This window comes from Lepeophtheirus salmonis, chromosome 14 (genome assembly GCF_016086655.4).
Source record: "Lepeophtheirus salmonis chromosome 14, UVic_Lsal_1.4, whole genome shotgun sequence".
Lineage (NCBI taxonomy): Eukaryota > Metazoa > Arthropoda > Copepoda > Siphonostomatoida > Caligidae > Lepeophtheirus > Lepeophtheirus salmonis.
The window spans coordinates 10,079,424-10,092,184 of NC_052144.2; the positions used below are offsets into that span (position 1 = coordinate 10,079,424).

At 32.7% G+C, this 12,761-nt stretch overlaps 1 protein-coding gene across 1 annotated transcript in view; it reads left to right on the forward strand.

Annotated features, from left to right (window-relative positions):
• LOC121129083 (uncharacterized) overlaps positions 1-11,669 on the forward strand; it is a 52,549-nt gene extending 40,880 nt beyond the window's left edge. Inside the window, exons 2-3 of the mRNA XM_040724754.2 lie at positions 8,375-8,525; positions 9,792-11,669. Coding sequence (XP_040580688.1) covers positions 8,375-8,525; positions 9,792-9,945 — 305 coding nt within the window. The 3' untranslated portion in view covers positions 9,946-11,669. The remainder of the gene's footprint in view (positions 1-8,374; positions 8,526-9,791) is intronic.
• The last annotated feature ends 1,092 nt before the right edge of the window (positions 11,670-12,761 follow it).

Below are 12,761 nucleotides of genomic sequence, written 5' to 3' on the forward strand. Positions count from 1 at the left end.
TTGAAGTAAAAAAAAGAGAAAACTCAATACATTCTTCAGTATCACTACGACTAAGGAGAAAAGGCAGAGTAGCCGCCCATAAATGTACTGTTTATGCAGCCAATACAGTATCGAATACAATAGCAAAGCGGTTGTTCAAACGATTCCGTTCTGGTAATATGGGCGCCGAAAATTTCAAGAAAATAATGGAAATTGCAGATTTGGACCTACATGTGAGAACTATTTATATGGCCCAGGAACTGAAGATTAGCCAGAAAACCGTTGGGAACACTCTTAATGGGATAATCCTAACTTTGTTAATTTTATTGTCAAAATAAAGCCAAAAACACTCAAAACTTTTCACTTCTACTTATTGGACAAAATATCAAGCAAAACTTTTTTAATAACGTGACGGGGTTTTTTCTATCCCATCTTTTGCTAATTTTATTATATTTTTACAGGATTGATATTGTTTTTTTTTCTATGATCAAAAAACTACTCGAATATGAAGCCATAGAAAGCTTTTTGGATTATGTTTAGTAGAATGAGAATTTTTTTGATGTATAGAGAAGGGGGCATTGTAAATTAGAGCTTATTGATTTGTACACTACAGACAAAGCATTATTAGAAAAAGCAAGAGGAGAGTTTGTAGTGAGGGGGAGGGAGAAATCCATAATCCGATACATTGTATGGTGCATACATACCTCTACCTACAAAATGTTGATGGTTTTTTTATTTATATATATTTCCCATTTTCCCAACTATTAATATCTATTTACAGTTAATTATAGTTACATATGTATGACAAGTCTATTTGTTCATTTCTCCCTAATGCGTTACTTGTAGCATATTTTGGGAATGAATTGACTTTTCTCATTGTTTTTTCTTCTTCTTTTTTACGGAGCCCTCCAAAAGTTTTGACACTAACAAATTAAACAGTTAATATAGTATTACATATTCATTTAATATCCAAAACCCTTCTATTAATATCATTTATAATAATGATACGTATATTAAGGATAATAACTGTAATAATTACTTTCGGTGTAGGCCTCTGATATGGTTGCCAACTGCTAACTAATGAGTCCTGTAAGGACTCATCAATTGGGTATCGGACTCTGCAGGCCTGTGCCTCAACTTGCCACCAGATACCTTACAGTGGGTACCCTAAACTTGCAGTAGTATTACTAAATTACAAAAACGTGCTTTTTTTGGAATAAAAAAAAGACAACTCAGAACAAATTCGTGATATGTTTAGATTGAGCTACAAGGTCGTTCAGGTAAATCCAAACCATCTTTAACTATATCCTGAACAAGAAGGAAAGTATTCAACTCGGTTATTTCAATTATAAAGTGAGAGGTTGTGCCTTACTTTTGCAATTTTTAATTCAAAACAAGTATTTACGATGTAGGAGACCTTGAGGAACACCATCATCGAATTTGTTTGCGCGGGACACAGCCCAGTGTACATCAAGTAGATAATGTGGTTGAAGTCATACTGCTTCAATAAAAATCATATCTTTACAGACAAAATGAAGGCCACCCGGGCTGCCACGGAACAAATTGCTGAACAATTTGAAGTTCCATGGTAACCGAATCATATTTTATTCAAATGAGAAACAATGGACAGATGAAAGATCCTACACCATCTAGAACAGAGAGAGCTAATGTCTTTAAAACCAAGTTTCCAGCCAGCATCATGACTCTAGGGGTCATTGAGAGCAACAACAGTGTCTTGCCCCTATCTTATTTGTGCTAAATGAGTGATCGGGTGCTGACAGGTACCGTGAACTCCTGGATGACCAAGTGATACATTGAATGAAAGCTGAGGTCAATGGTGTCGAGTTCCTATTTCAACTAGACTCGGTCACCTTTCAAAAGGCACGCAAAACCCAAAACTTGTTTAAAGAAGAAAAGGTGTTATTTTGACACCCCCAGACTTGTCACTCTAACTCTTCTATGTGAATCTCATGGATTATTTCTTTTAAGAAGGCAATCTCGACCAAGGCCTCCATCATCAAGTAATGGGACAAAGTATCGTGTGGATGTGATCAAGGCTTTCAAATCCTTTAGGCTTCATATCGGGGGAATGATTGACGGATTTACCAGAACGACCCTGTATATTTGTTATTTAATATGTCCTCTTTCACAAACAATAACAGCCTAGACACCTGTGAAGATTGGCTGCTCGGAGTAAATCCAATTTTCGATGAGAGGTGCAGCAGATATTCTTCTCCAAGACGCCCCAAACTGCAAAGTCTAAGGGGTTTAGGTCAGGGCTGGAGGAGGGCCACATGGAGTCAGGCTCAGTTCCTCTGGCAATTTCATCTTCGTCTCCTTCATGTATTACAGGCAAAGGGTGACTACTCGAAGTAAAGTTTTTTTTCTTTAATTTATATTACATACTCATACGTACAATTTGATCATTTTCACAAAAGTGTATGATAATTAAACAATTTAGATTGAATTTATATACTAAAATATATCTTCCTGAACTTCTAAACACCCTGTATATTTAAAATGTGCATGGCTGTACTCTTTTACTTATTATTATATATAATGAATGTTTAAACATTTGTAGATGTGACTTAATATGACTAACTTTGTTCAATTGTGTCTTTCTATTATAAGTAGGTTCTACATATTTCCTTCTCTGCTTCACTGAGTGAGACAAGAAATGAGAACAAAAATATTTAAAATGTTTTTATTTTATTTTTCTTGGTAGTGGGGATTAGTATATTTATGTATGAAGGGGCAAAAGGTGGACAATGGCCAACAAAAACGATAATAATAAAAACATAATATTCTATCAGCTTTCCTACATTTTTATAAAATGATTTTTTTTAAATGAAAGGGTCAAAACTACTATTTATATATCTAAAAACACCGGGTGGAAACTTGAAATTGATTCACCCAAGTGATTCAAAATTATGGAGATTTTAAGTAACTGACTTGAATAGTTCCGAATATTTATTGTTTCTATGAAATATCACCTCTATAAAATTTTCTTCATTAATGATAAAAATGGGATCAGAGCGGGAACAAGGCCTTTGAGATTGCAAGGCTTATTTGAGTCTCTAGGAAGACTGTCTACAGCGTCAAAAAAAAAAGTTGGAATGTAATGGAACTTTGGAAGGAAGTAAAGCTCTCGTAGAAATAAGGACTAAGGGAAACCAACCAAGTCAATGCAAAGTCATGCTAAGGATCTAGTAGTCACTCATACTGCCATGAATAAAACGGTGGCAAAACTTGGTGGTAGGTCCTTCATAATATTGGAGAGGCCTCTCCTTACAAACAGCATGAAATGGGCTCATTTTTAAAGTTGCAAAGGACTTTAGCTGGAAGAATTATCATCTTTTCATATTAAAAAACATTTACATTTAGACCCAATATAAGACCGTTGTAAATGACCTCTTTATAACTTTTACTAATTTAAATTATGCTAAGAGGATCATTACTACCACAAAAAGCCTGCATCAGTCGTGGTAATGGCCTTTGTGACAGTTTCATTTCCTGGGAACTACAGTTTAATGACTAAATTGAAGTCCTTCAAGACAAATTGCTTCCTTTCGAAGCATAAAAATTCCCTTATACATACGACCAAAATTACCCAATCCTTCTTGGCAAAAAAAAATATATTTCTGGTAGAAATAAAGGTAGCCACTCTACAGCCCAGATACGAACCATGCATTCTGCCTCATGTTAAGATGAAGGCATGAAAGATGCGCCTTGGTAATTTTGCGGCTATGAAGGCAGCTGCAAATAAGGCCTGATTTACAATGAATCCAGACTACATAAGCAGTACTTACATCGCTTTATGACAAAAAATTAAACTGTGTAAAATTCACGTTTCCACCCCGTATATATACATTAATTAATCATCTATGTGTTATGAACTTGGGGGAGAGGAGGGGGGAATCTTCCTTATAGTGAATGGAAAGCTGCCTGTAATTATTAGCATGCATTAGGTTGGTAACATTGGGGTATCTTATTACCCTAATAAATTGCCTCCTAGGAGGATCCCGAGAAACAAAGTTAAGGAGAGTCAAAATAAATGTTTCTTCTCCTTTTAAAACTAGTAAATATTTCCCATATTGAAAATTATTAATGTGATAAAATCCATAATAATAATAGTAATAAAAAAATTATTTTTACAGCCTGTCCAAATTAAGCTCAACATGAAAATAGTCGTGGTCACTCAAATTTTGAGATTTGACCCCATAGGACATTTTTATACTATAGCTGCGATATTCATAAGTTTTCAAAAATTGTTATATGATGTATTGTCCTACCACGAACTCGACTCGATGTAGCATGGCGTTGCCTCACGAACACAAACATACCCTACCCTTTGTATTTTGTTGTGAGCTGTAGATCCCCTCTTCTCATTTAGTATGTATTTATCGAAAAAAAATAATTATGAAATTGTCAAGACGTACATATATATTGGCCATTTTATTGTTTTTATAAATAATTTTTGGCTACTGGAAATAAAACTTTATATGTAGCTTCGCTTTAAATAATATTGTTTTGTATAGTTTGGGGATAAATAATTTTGTATGTTTGGCTTTATTTGAATGGTTTATAATAAGTGTTGCAATCATTTGATTTAAGCCAAATATGCCCTGTTTTGTTTGATAACTTGAGGCAAACGAGAATCAAACTTCAAAATGTCCTTTTCGTAGAAGCCCTTGTCCCTATTAGTAAAAAATTGGGACAACCAATTGTCGAAGGCACCTATTGAGGCAAAATGTGTACCTCCAAGCACATCGGCCATAGGCAGGAACAGGTGGTAGTCACTTGGTGCTAGGTCCGGACTGTATAGAAGACGCATAAAAACTTCCCATATGAGCTCCTGGAGATTCTGACGTGCCATCAAAGATGTATGCCGTGCAGCATTGTCTTGATGATGTCTTTTTGTCTCTTATTCACCAATGCTAGCCACTTCTGTTCGATCGCCAGCTTCAAACGGTCGAGTTGTGCTCAGTAGATGGCAGAATTGAGCGGGGGATGGGTTGAAAAAGTATTGGCCTCGTATACATTGCAAAATAGTTCTAGTAAGTAGCAAAAATGCATTCCTTTTGGTTCCATAATTTCCAGCCCACCTACTAAGGAGGCCCCTGTTTATTATTGGTTGTAATGTATTGATTTACGAGTACTTTATCGTATATTTACAAAAGATTGCCCAGTAAATAATTTTGTATTTATTTACATTAATTATTGATGAGATGTTTGTTGCATGATCTTCATCTTTTGACAAAGGTCATATCCCCTAGGAGTATTGCTATTTTAAAATTAACACGTTGTTTTTTGTTATTATTATTATTATTTTTGCAATAATGAATCTTTAAAGAGAAAGAAAAAAATAATCGGTGTTGGAATCTAGACCTATATCGGTATGTATGTCTTTGCAGTGCTTTAATGCATTAATAGAGATGTGCATTGTATATTTTAATATCCCTTGCCACTTATTATAGGGGCGTCCACAAGATTATATATTTATTTTTTTAAAGGCTTGTTTGTAATTTTTTGCACAAACAGTCCAAAAATTCAAAATTAAAGAAGATCCATTAAAAAAATTCAAATATCCATAGCTATTTAAAGAAAGTAAAAAATTTTTGGTAAAAAATTTCAAATGTTTATTTTTTTCAAAAATCCACAGCTATTTACAAAAAATTTAAAAAAATGTTCTTTTTGGAAAAAAAAGTTGAAAAATTTCATTTTTTGGAAAAAAAAAATTGAAATTCACAAAAAAAAATAATATTAAATTTGTTGCTCTGCTGCATAATTTCCCCCCAATGATCTTTTTTTCAGAAAAATAATCTTTCAAAATAAGATTTTTTAGTCCTATTTTTGTGAAATTATTTTCCATCCTGACCAAAAATATTTTTACGGCACCTCTAGCCCACCCTTTGCGGACGCCCCTTTATTAAATCAACCAATAAGTTAATTTATTTTGTAATACTCATTTTATATAATTTTTATCAAGCTATATTAATAAGACAAAGGTTGTCTGTGTATTTGCTTGTTTAAGTGTCTGAAAAGAAATCATTTTAACATCAAGAAAAGAGTACTACATATATAAATAATTAATGTATCAGTCTACATATATGACTTTAAGGCAGTGTTGTTTATCACTTTGAAGCTATAGTTCACTTTCATTTTTTTCTTCTTTTTGTTGGGCAAAAAAAAAAAGTTGTATCAATTTAAATATAACATATGATTAAAAAACATTGCTTTTATTGAATGACCTAATTGATGCTTGCCTTTATATTGTGAATATTGATATACTCTAAATAGACTATATTAGACAGTCTCGTTTTCGAATTCATAATTTTTTCACTGTCCAAGTAACTTTTCTGTTTGGGAGAACCAAAAACTGACCTGAAGCTTCTCAGTCCATTTTAATTTTTAAAAATGAAATTATTTGGTGAGAATCGTCCATTTTTAGGCCTCTTGTACTGTCTGCAGTATAATCATATGGTTTCAAAATAATGCTATTTATATTTATTAGTATAATGTGTCGACGAACAGACAAACTTTTATGTAATATTATAGAAGATAACTCAATAACAAAAACGGCGTGGTCTATTGAAATCTGGCCAATTCAATAATTAATAAAGGTTGAGTGATTGAAATTGATTCATATTTCGATTTATTAAAGCATAAACAATTAGTTACAAAGTAAAACAAACCTGAGCTTCTTAGATTACGTATAAGTGAAGAAAACCCCACTTGAACGTGATCAAAGAATTTCCATTCGATCACTCCGAGCAGTTGGTCGTCTTCAGGAGCACCATCTACGACGTCAGCAAGTCTGAAACGTTTGGAGAGGAAGAAGGGCTCAGTCAAAAAGGCTAAACTGGATCCGCAGGAGCTCAAGAAAACAGCCCAGGCTCATCCCTTCAAGTCCATGGGACCCATGCAAGAGATCTCCACCAGACGGTACAGAGAGGTATAAAATAAGTGAGTGGAAAAAGCTTTGGGAGAGTGGAGAGACCACTTTTGACACCAGCAATGAACAAATCCATCTCCTCCATTGCAAGCCTCTTTTGGGCCGCTACAGTCTGATGCCAACCGCCTCAACTACACCTTTTTGGTGCATGTCTAGGGAAAGGCCTCCAGTGTCCGTTATCCAAACACCGAGGTCCTCAAAGCCACTATCAGCCAGCACTGGGACGTTATGACAGAAGATTAGATCTGCAGTGGTGACAGGCCTTCAGCCATTGTCTGGAAGCTATCATTGCCGCTGAGGACGGCTTCATTAATGATTAAGAGAGCTCATTAATTTAATTATTATTATATTAATTTTGTTGAAATTCTATTGTTAATAAATAAATTATATCTTGTTGAATTTTAAAGTTCAAATTGTTCAGATTTGAATGGATCACTCGGTCCTCAGTGTTATTCTCCGTTCTTCATGAGCACACTCACTCCGTAGTTACTCAATATTTGTATGAGTAAATCATCAAGAAATATACAATAATGATAACAGGATGATCAAATATTTAGAAAAAACAAAAATAATTTTCAGCTTGTCAACAACAAAAAAACTCACATCCTTAAAAATGCATATGTTTTACACCCCAAATATGTATATCTACTCCCCTTTTCTTTTTTAATATGACGAACTGAGCTTTAGCAACACACGCTCATCTTAGGTCATATTAATCTTTTTTATATGATGCGCCGAGTTATACTCTTTCGTTTTTCGAAATGAATAATGTTCATGACGTTTCATTCGATCAGCTACAATACGCTGTGACAAGAGAGAGAGGAAGGACAAAAGGATGTAAACAAGGACATTTGTTAAAATTGCTCCATTATCGATCTCCAATTCTACTCTGAGTCCAAGAAGGACTTACAATTATAACTCCACACAAGAATTCCCAGGGATACGCTCCTTCTTTTATGTCCACACACGAACGTTCCAACAGGATTTGAATATTATTGAATCTATTGAGGAAAGAAGGTTCACTACTCAGGAATTAAAAGTAATGACAACTGCTAAGGAAAAGAAAATTTATCATGTATACTATCAATTATAAAATTAACGGGCAAGCTAAAAAAACACACCGGATTTACATCATTGATTATGTTACTAAGTTCATTTTATTTTTGGAAGGTTTTTTCCTATAAAAAACATTTAAGCAAGGATAAGCATAGAAATATATATTCCCTCTAATGTTTGTATTAATTTTTAATTCCTTGTTTAATTATCATTCGCTCATTAAATATTCAATTAGAGATCCTTTTCTATTTTTCAATTCAGTGTCCTACTGTTAGAAAATGTACAAGGGACATACATGAACATAATTTTGTTTTTGTATCTATTAATATGTTAATGGCTTATTTTTTTGCTTCTATTCTCATTATTATTGATTTTATTTTACAGGAGAAAGACCGTTTCCATGTTCCTGGTCAGGCTGTGGGAAGCGTTTTGCAAGATCTGATGAACTAGCCCGACACACACGAACTCACACCGGTGAAAAGAACTTTGTGTGCCCTGTTTGCTTAAAGAGATTCATGAGATCGGATCATTTGAGGTATGTATTCATTTGGGCATACACGTTACAGTATAAATGGTTATCAATAAAGATGTGAAATCTGTTGAAATCCTCGTGTGCGTAAATAAATAAAAAATATATGTTCGTAACTTTAAGAGACGACATCTCTGTTGAGAGAGATCACTAAATAAACTAAAGTTCTGATTCATAAATAATAGGACAAATAAAAAGTTCTGATCGTTTCTTTTCTTTGACAATAACATTTACATAGTTAGGATTATCCGATTTAGTTGATGCCAAATGGTTTTCAGGGATATCTTCAGTTCCTAAACAATGGAATAAGTGCTCACATGCCGTTCCAATTCAATTATTTCTTCGTTGTTGTATTCGATACTAAATTGGGTCCATAAACAGCACAATTTCTTTTGGCTACCTGCTCTACCTTTTCACCTTGGCCGTAGTGATAATGAAGAATGTATCGAATTTTATCTTTTTTTACTTCCATTTTGGAACGCTATAATACAAAACTGGCTGCAACAAACAGTAAACTATAAATGAACTTTTTTTAAAGTCTACGCTTAACTTTTCAGCATACTTTAAGCTTTTTTGATGCAATCGTGGGATATAGCTCACTAAAGACATCTAGCGAAAAACGCTCAGAACTTTATTCTTAACAAGAAATATACGGGGTAAAAAAAAAAAAACAGTTTGTGTCTAATTTCGAATTAGTTTTTGACAGATACAAAGAAACAAATTCTAAAAATTTAAAATTCGAAATTTTAACAACCGTAGATTTTTGAACTTTTTTTTCCAGAAATTTTAATTTTTGAAACTTTTTCCAAAAATATAATATTTAAAATTTATTTGTGAATAGCTGTGGATTAAAAAAAAAATCAATTCCAAAAATGTAATATTTGAAATTTAATTTTTAAAATTTTTTTGTTATAATTTTTTTTTCATTTAAAAAAAAATCCAAAAACCAAGGACCCTCCAAAATATAATCCTGCTGATGCCCCTCTAATGATATTCTCTACAAAATCCACCCTTGTTCACAGTATATATTTATATATGTGGTGGTATACATAGTAACAAACATATTATTACATATTTATTAATATGAAAATGATTTATTAGTTCTCTTGAAGTTCACGCCTTCCCTCTCTCTCCTTTCTTGTATGTATGTAAGAAATATACATCCCCAATCGAGTGGAAGAATATAAAAATATAAAAAGTTTCATCTTTATTTTCATATTATTAATACAAACTTTACACATAAATTCTAAATTATTCCCCTTTTCATTTCAGTAAACACGCAAAGCGACATCCAAATTTTAATCCTAATATCCTTCGACAAAGAAGACCTCCAGCCTACAAACTAGCTCAAGTAGTTGACTCTGATGGAACACAGTCGGGTGGTTCCTCCTCGGATCGATGTTCAGACTCTGTTCCTTCGCCCTAAGTACATATGTATGTAGAACGGAAGAAGAAAACCTTGAAGATTGAAGATTTGTGAAAGAGGATCTCTTCTACTCACTTTTTTATTTACAAATCAACCACATAAATCATTTTCTTTTATCTAAGTCGAGAGAGAGAAAACAAATTATGAATACAACAAAGAAAAAAAAAGCATATCACTACAAAATATTATAAAAGTTTTTGAGGAACTCTCAAGAAAAGGTCTCGCGGGTTGCTTCCGAATTGCATTATTGTTATTCATTTCTAAATAATTAATAATTATCTGTTGTTATTTGTTGTTACTGTCTTTCATTCTATTCCCTTCAACAATCATTTAGATCCGCCTGCATTCATTTGGTACGTGGTTTTTCTCAGCGAGTGTCATCTTTGCGACATTCATTTGAGCGAGATTCTTCTACGCGAGATTGCAAGATAAATGACGCCATCATTATATAAAAAAGAACAAAATGACTCATGAATCAAAGGATTAAGTTCCAATAATTGACAACGACAAAGATCATAGTTGTTGGTTTTTTTTTCAAATTTCCATTCACAAAAACTTAGAGCGTTGATACGAAATCTGACAAGAGCTTCAGTGGCTCCTGCTAGACTTATCCTTTTTGATTTTAAACACCACACTGTTGAGTAATAACATCATTTATCTTTTAATGTTTATTAATATATGATAAATTCGCTAGAAATTAGCTTCCCTAAAGAGATCTTCGCGCAAATGAATGTTGCTTAGATGATCCTCCTTGAAAATAACCTTGTTCAAAGGAGCAGCCACGATTTAAATCATTTTCATCAATATATATATGTAGCATCCTTTGTAGGAACAGTATGTACCATACGCGTTTTGTGTCTTATTTAAATGCTGATTTGAAATTTTCTCTATTTTTTTTTTTTGCATTTCACAAATAACGTTCACCTTTTTATCTTTGCCTTAAGAATTCAGCATTTGAAAGGATTTCTGACTCTCTGTACATAGTTATTCAATGATAAATATTTTATTATTTGAACAGAAAAATAGGAGCTTAGATGTGCTCAATGACTGTGCAATTACTGAAGAAGAAAAAAACACGGTTTTTTTTTGTAATAAATATAAAAAAGCTCTCAAAATAATTAATGAAGCATTGTTAAATTTCTAGTGTTGTGTATACCATAACCTCCCCATCTCACCCCCATCTTTTTAATCTCCATTTATATGATGGTGAAGTCCACTAGTCCAAAATTATATAAATATATTTTTATCTACAACAAGAACTACTTTTTTGCATTAGTAAAGAAAAAGAAAATGTAACGGAACTGAACTGACTTATTTTTCATTTTATTTTTAAATAGTTCAAAATAATCCTTTATTACCCAGATTTTTATACCAATATTTAACAAATTGGGATATTATTTACAAATATAATATTATGCTAATATTTTCAAACAGTATGAATGAACAACTCTCATTATTGAGCCAACTAGTATATTATATATTTTAAATGGAGAACGGAAGTTTGTTAAGCCACTATTTCACGCAACCTTTGACTTATAATATATAATTTTAGGAATGATTGTGTATTATAAAGTTTGAAATGCTGTGTGGACTGGTGGGGAATATATCCATAGTTTATGAATATCCCTTGTTTATGATAATATATGTTATGTTTTAATATCCACTTATAAAATATTCGTAGTCATATTTTTCTTGAAAAATATAGTGAAATTTTGTTTTTTTCATATTTTCTGTTTGTCTTTTATTATTAATCGAGAAATTATAATTGTCTAAGTCAGTGGTTCACAAAATGAGGCTCGCAGGGCACAACAAAATAATGACAATGAGATGATTTTCAAAAAATAAGAGTATAATTTAAATTGCATCAAAACTTACACAATAATGAATGTTTATATATTTATAAGTCTCTTCTGGATCATTTAAAAAAAATATTTCCCATGGATTCACACCTTTTACCAGCATAGCTAATCATCTGTCGTCTAACATGGAAGATGTGCTTATCGAACTTTTATGTGGCCAAACACTAAAAATAGATTTTGATTCCTAACACTTGACGAATTCTGGATTTGTGAAATGAATGAGTACCCACTGATGGCTAAAGGGGCTTTAGATTTACCTGCACCCAAGGTTAATAGATATACAAGGTTATACCGTAATGCGTGTACGACTGATGTTCGACTTCCACCACGCTTTTAATATTGACGTCATAGAAGATGAGTGGTTGTCTGTCTGGTCAAAATCTGTTTTTCCTGCCCAACTGTCGGTACAATACATTGAATTGAAAATTCTAGCAATAGTGACGACATAGACTATAAGGGCTGTGTGTTTTGTCAAAATCTGCCTATCTTGTTCAGCAGTCGGTACAATACATCAGATTGAAAATTCTAGCATGCCCAATTACATGATAGCGTGTTCTTGTATTTCTATTAACCTTGCCTACACTATTTGCCTCAACTTATTTAAGTGAGATGACCTTTTCCGTATTAATTTATTTCAAAAATAAATACAGATTGCAGTTCTATGTGGAGGATGATCTTCGAGTTGATGTGTCCAAAATTAAATCTAGAATAGACCTTTTTCTCAATGCACAGTCCACATGTCACATTAAGACCACCTTCATTCGTTTACTTACCTATTCACATCCACAGCCTTTAATGTTATTGCTTGTAAGTCTCAATTTTGACTTTGTTTAACTCAAAAAGAGAATTGATCGTATAGAAATAATTCCAAGTAGTGCATATATCGCTGATTTCATACTTACAACATATTTTTGATTATTTCTTTGTTGTATTTCTTATTTTTTAAATATATATATA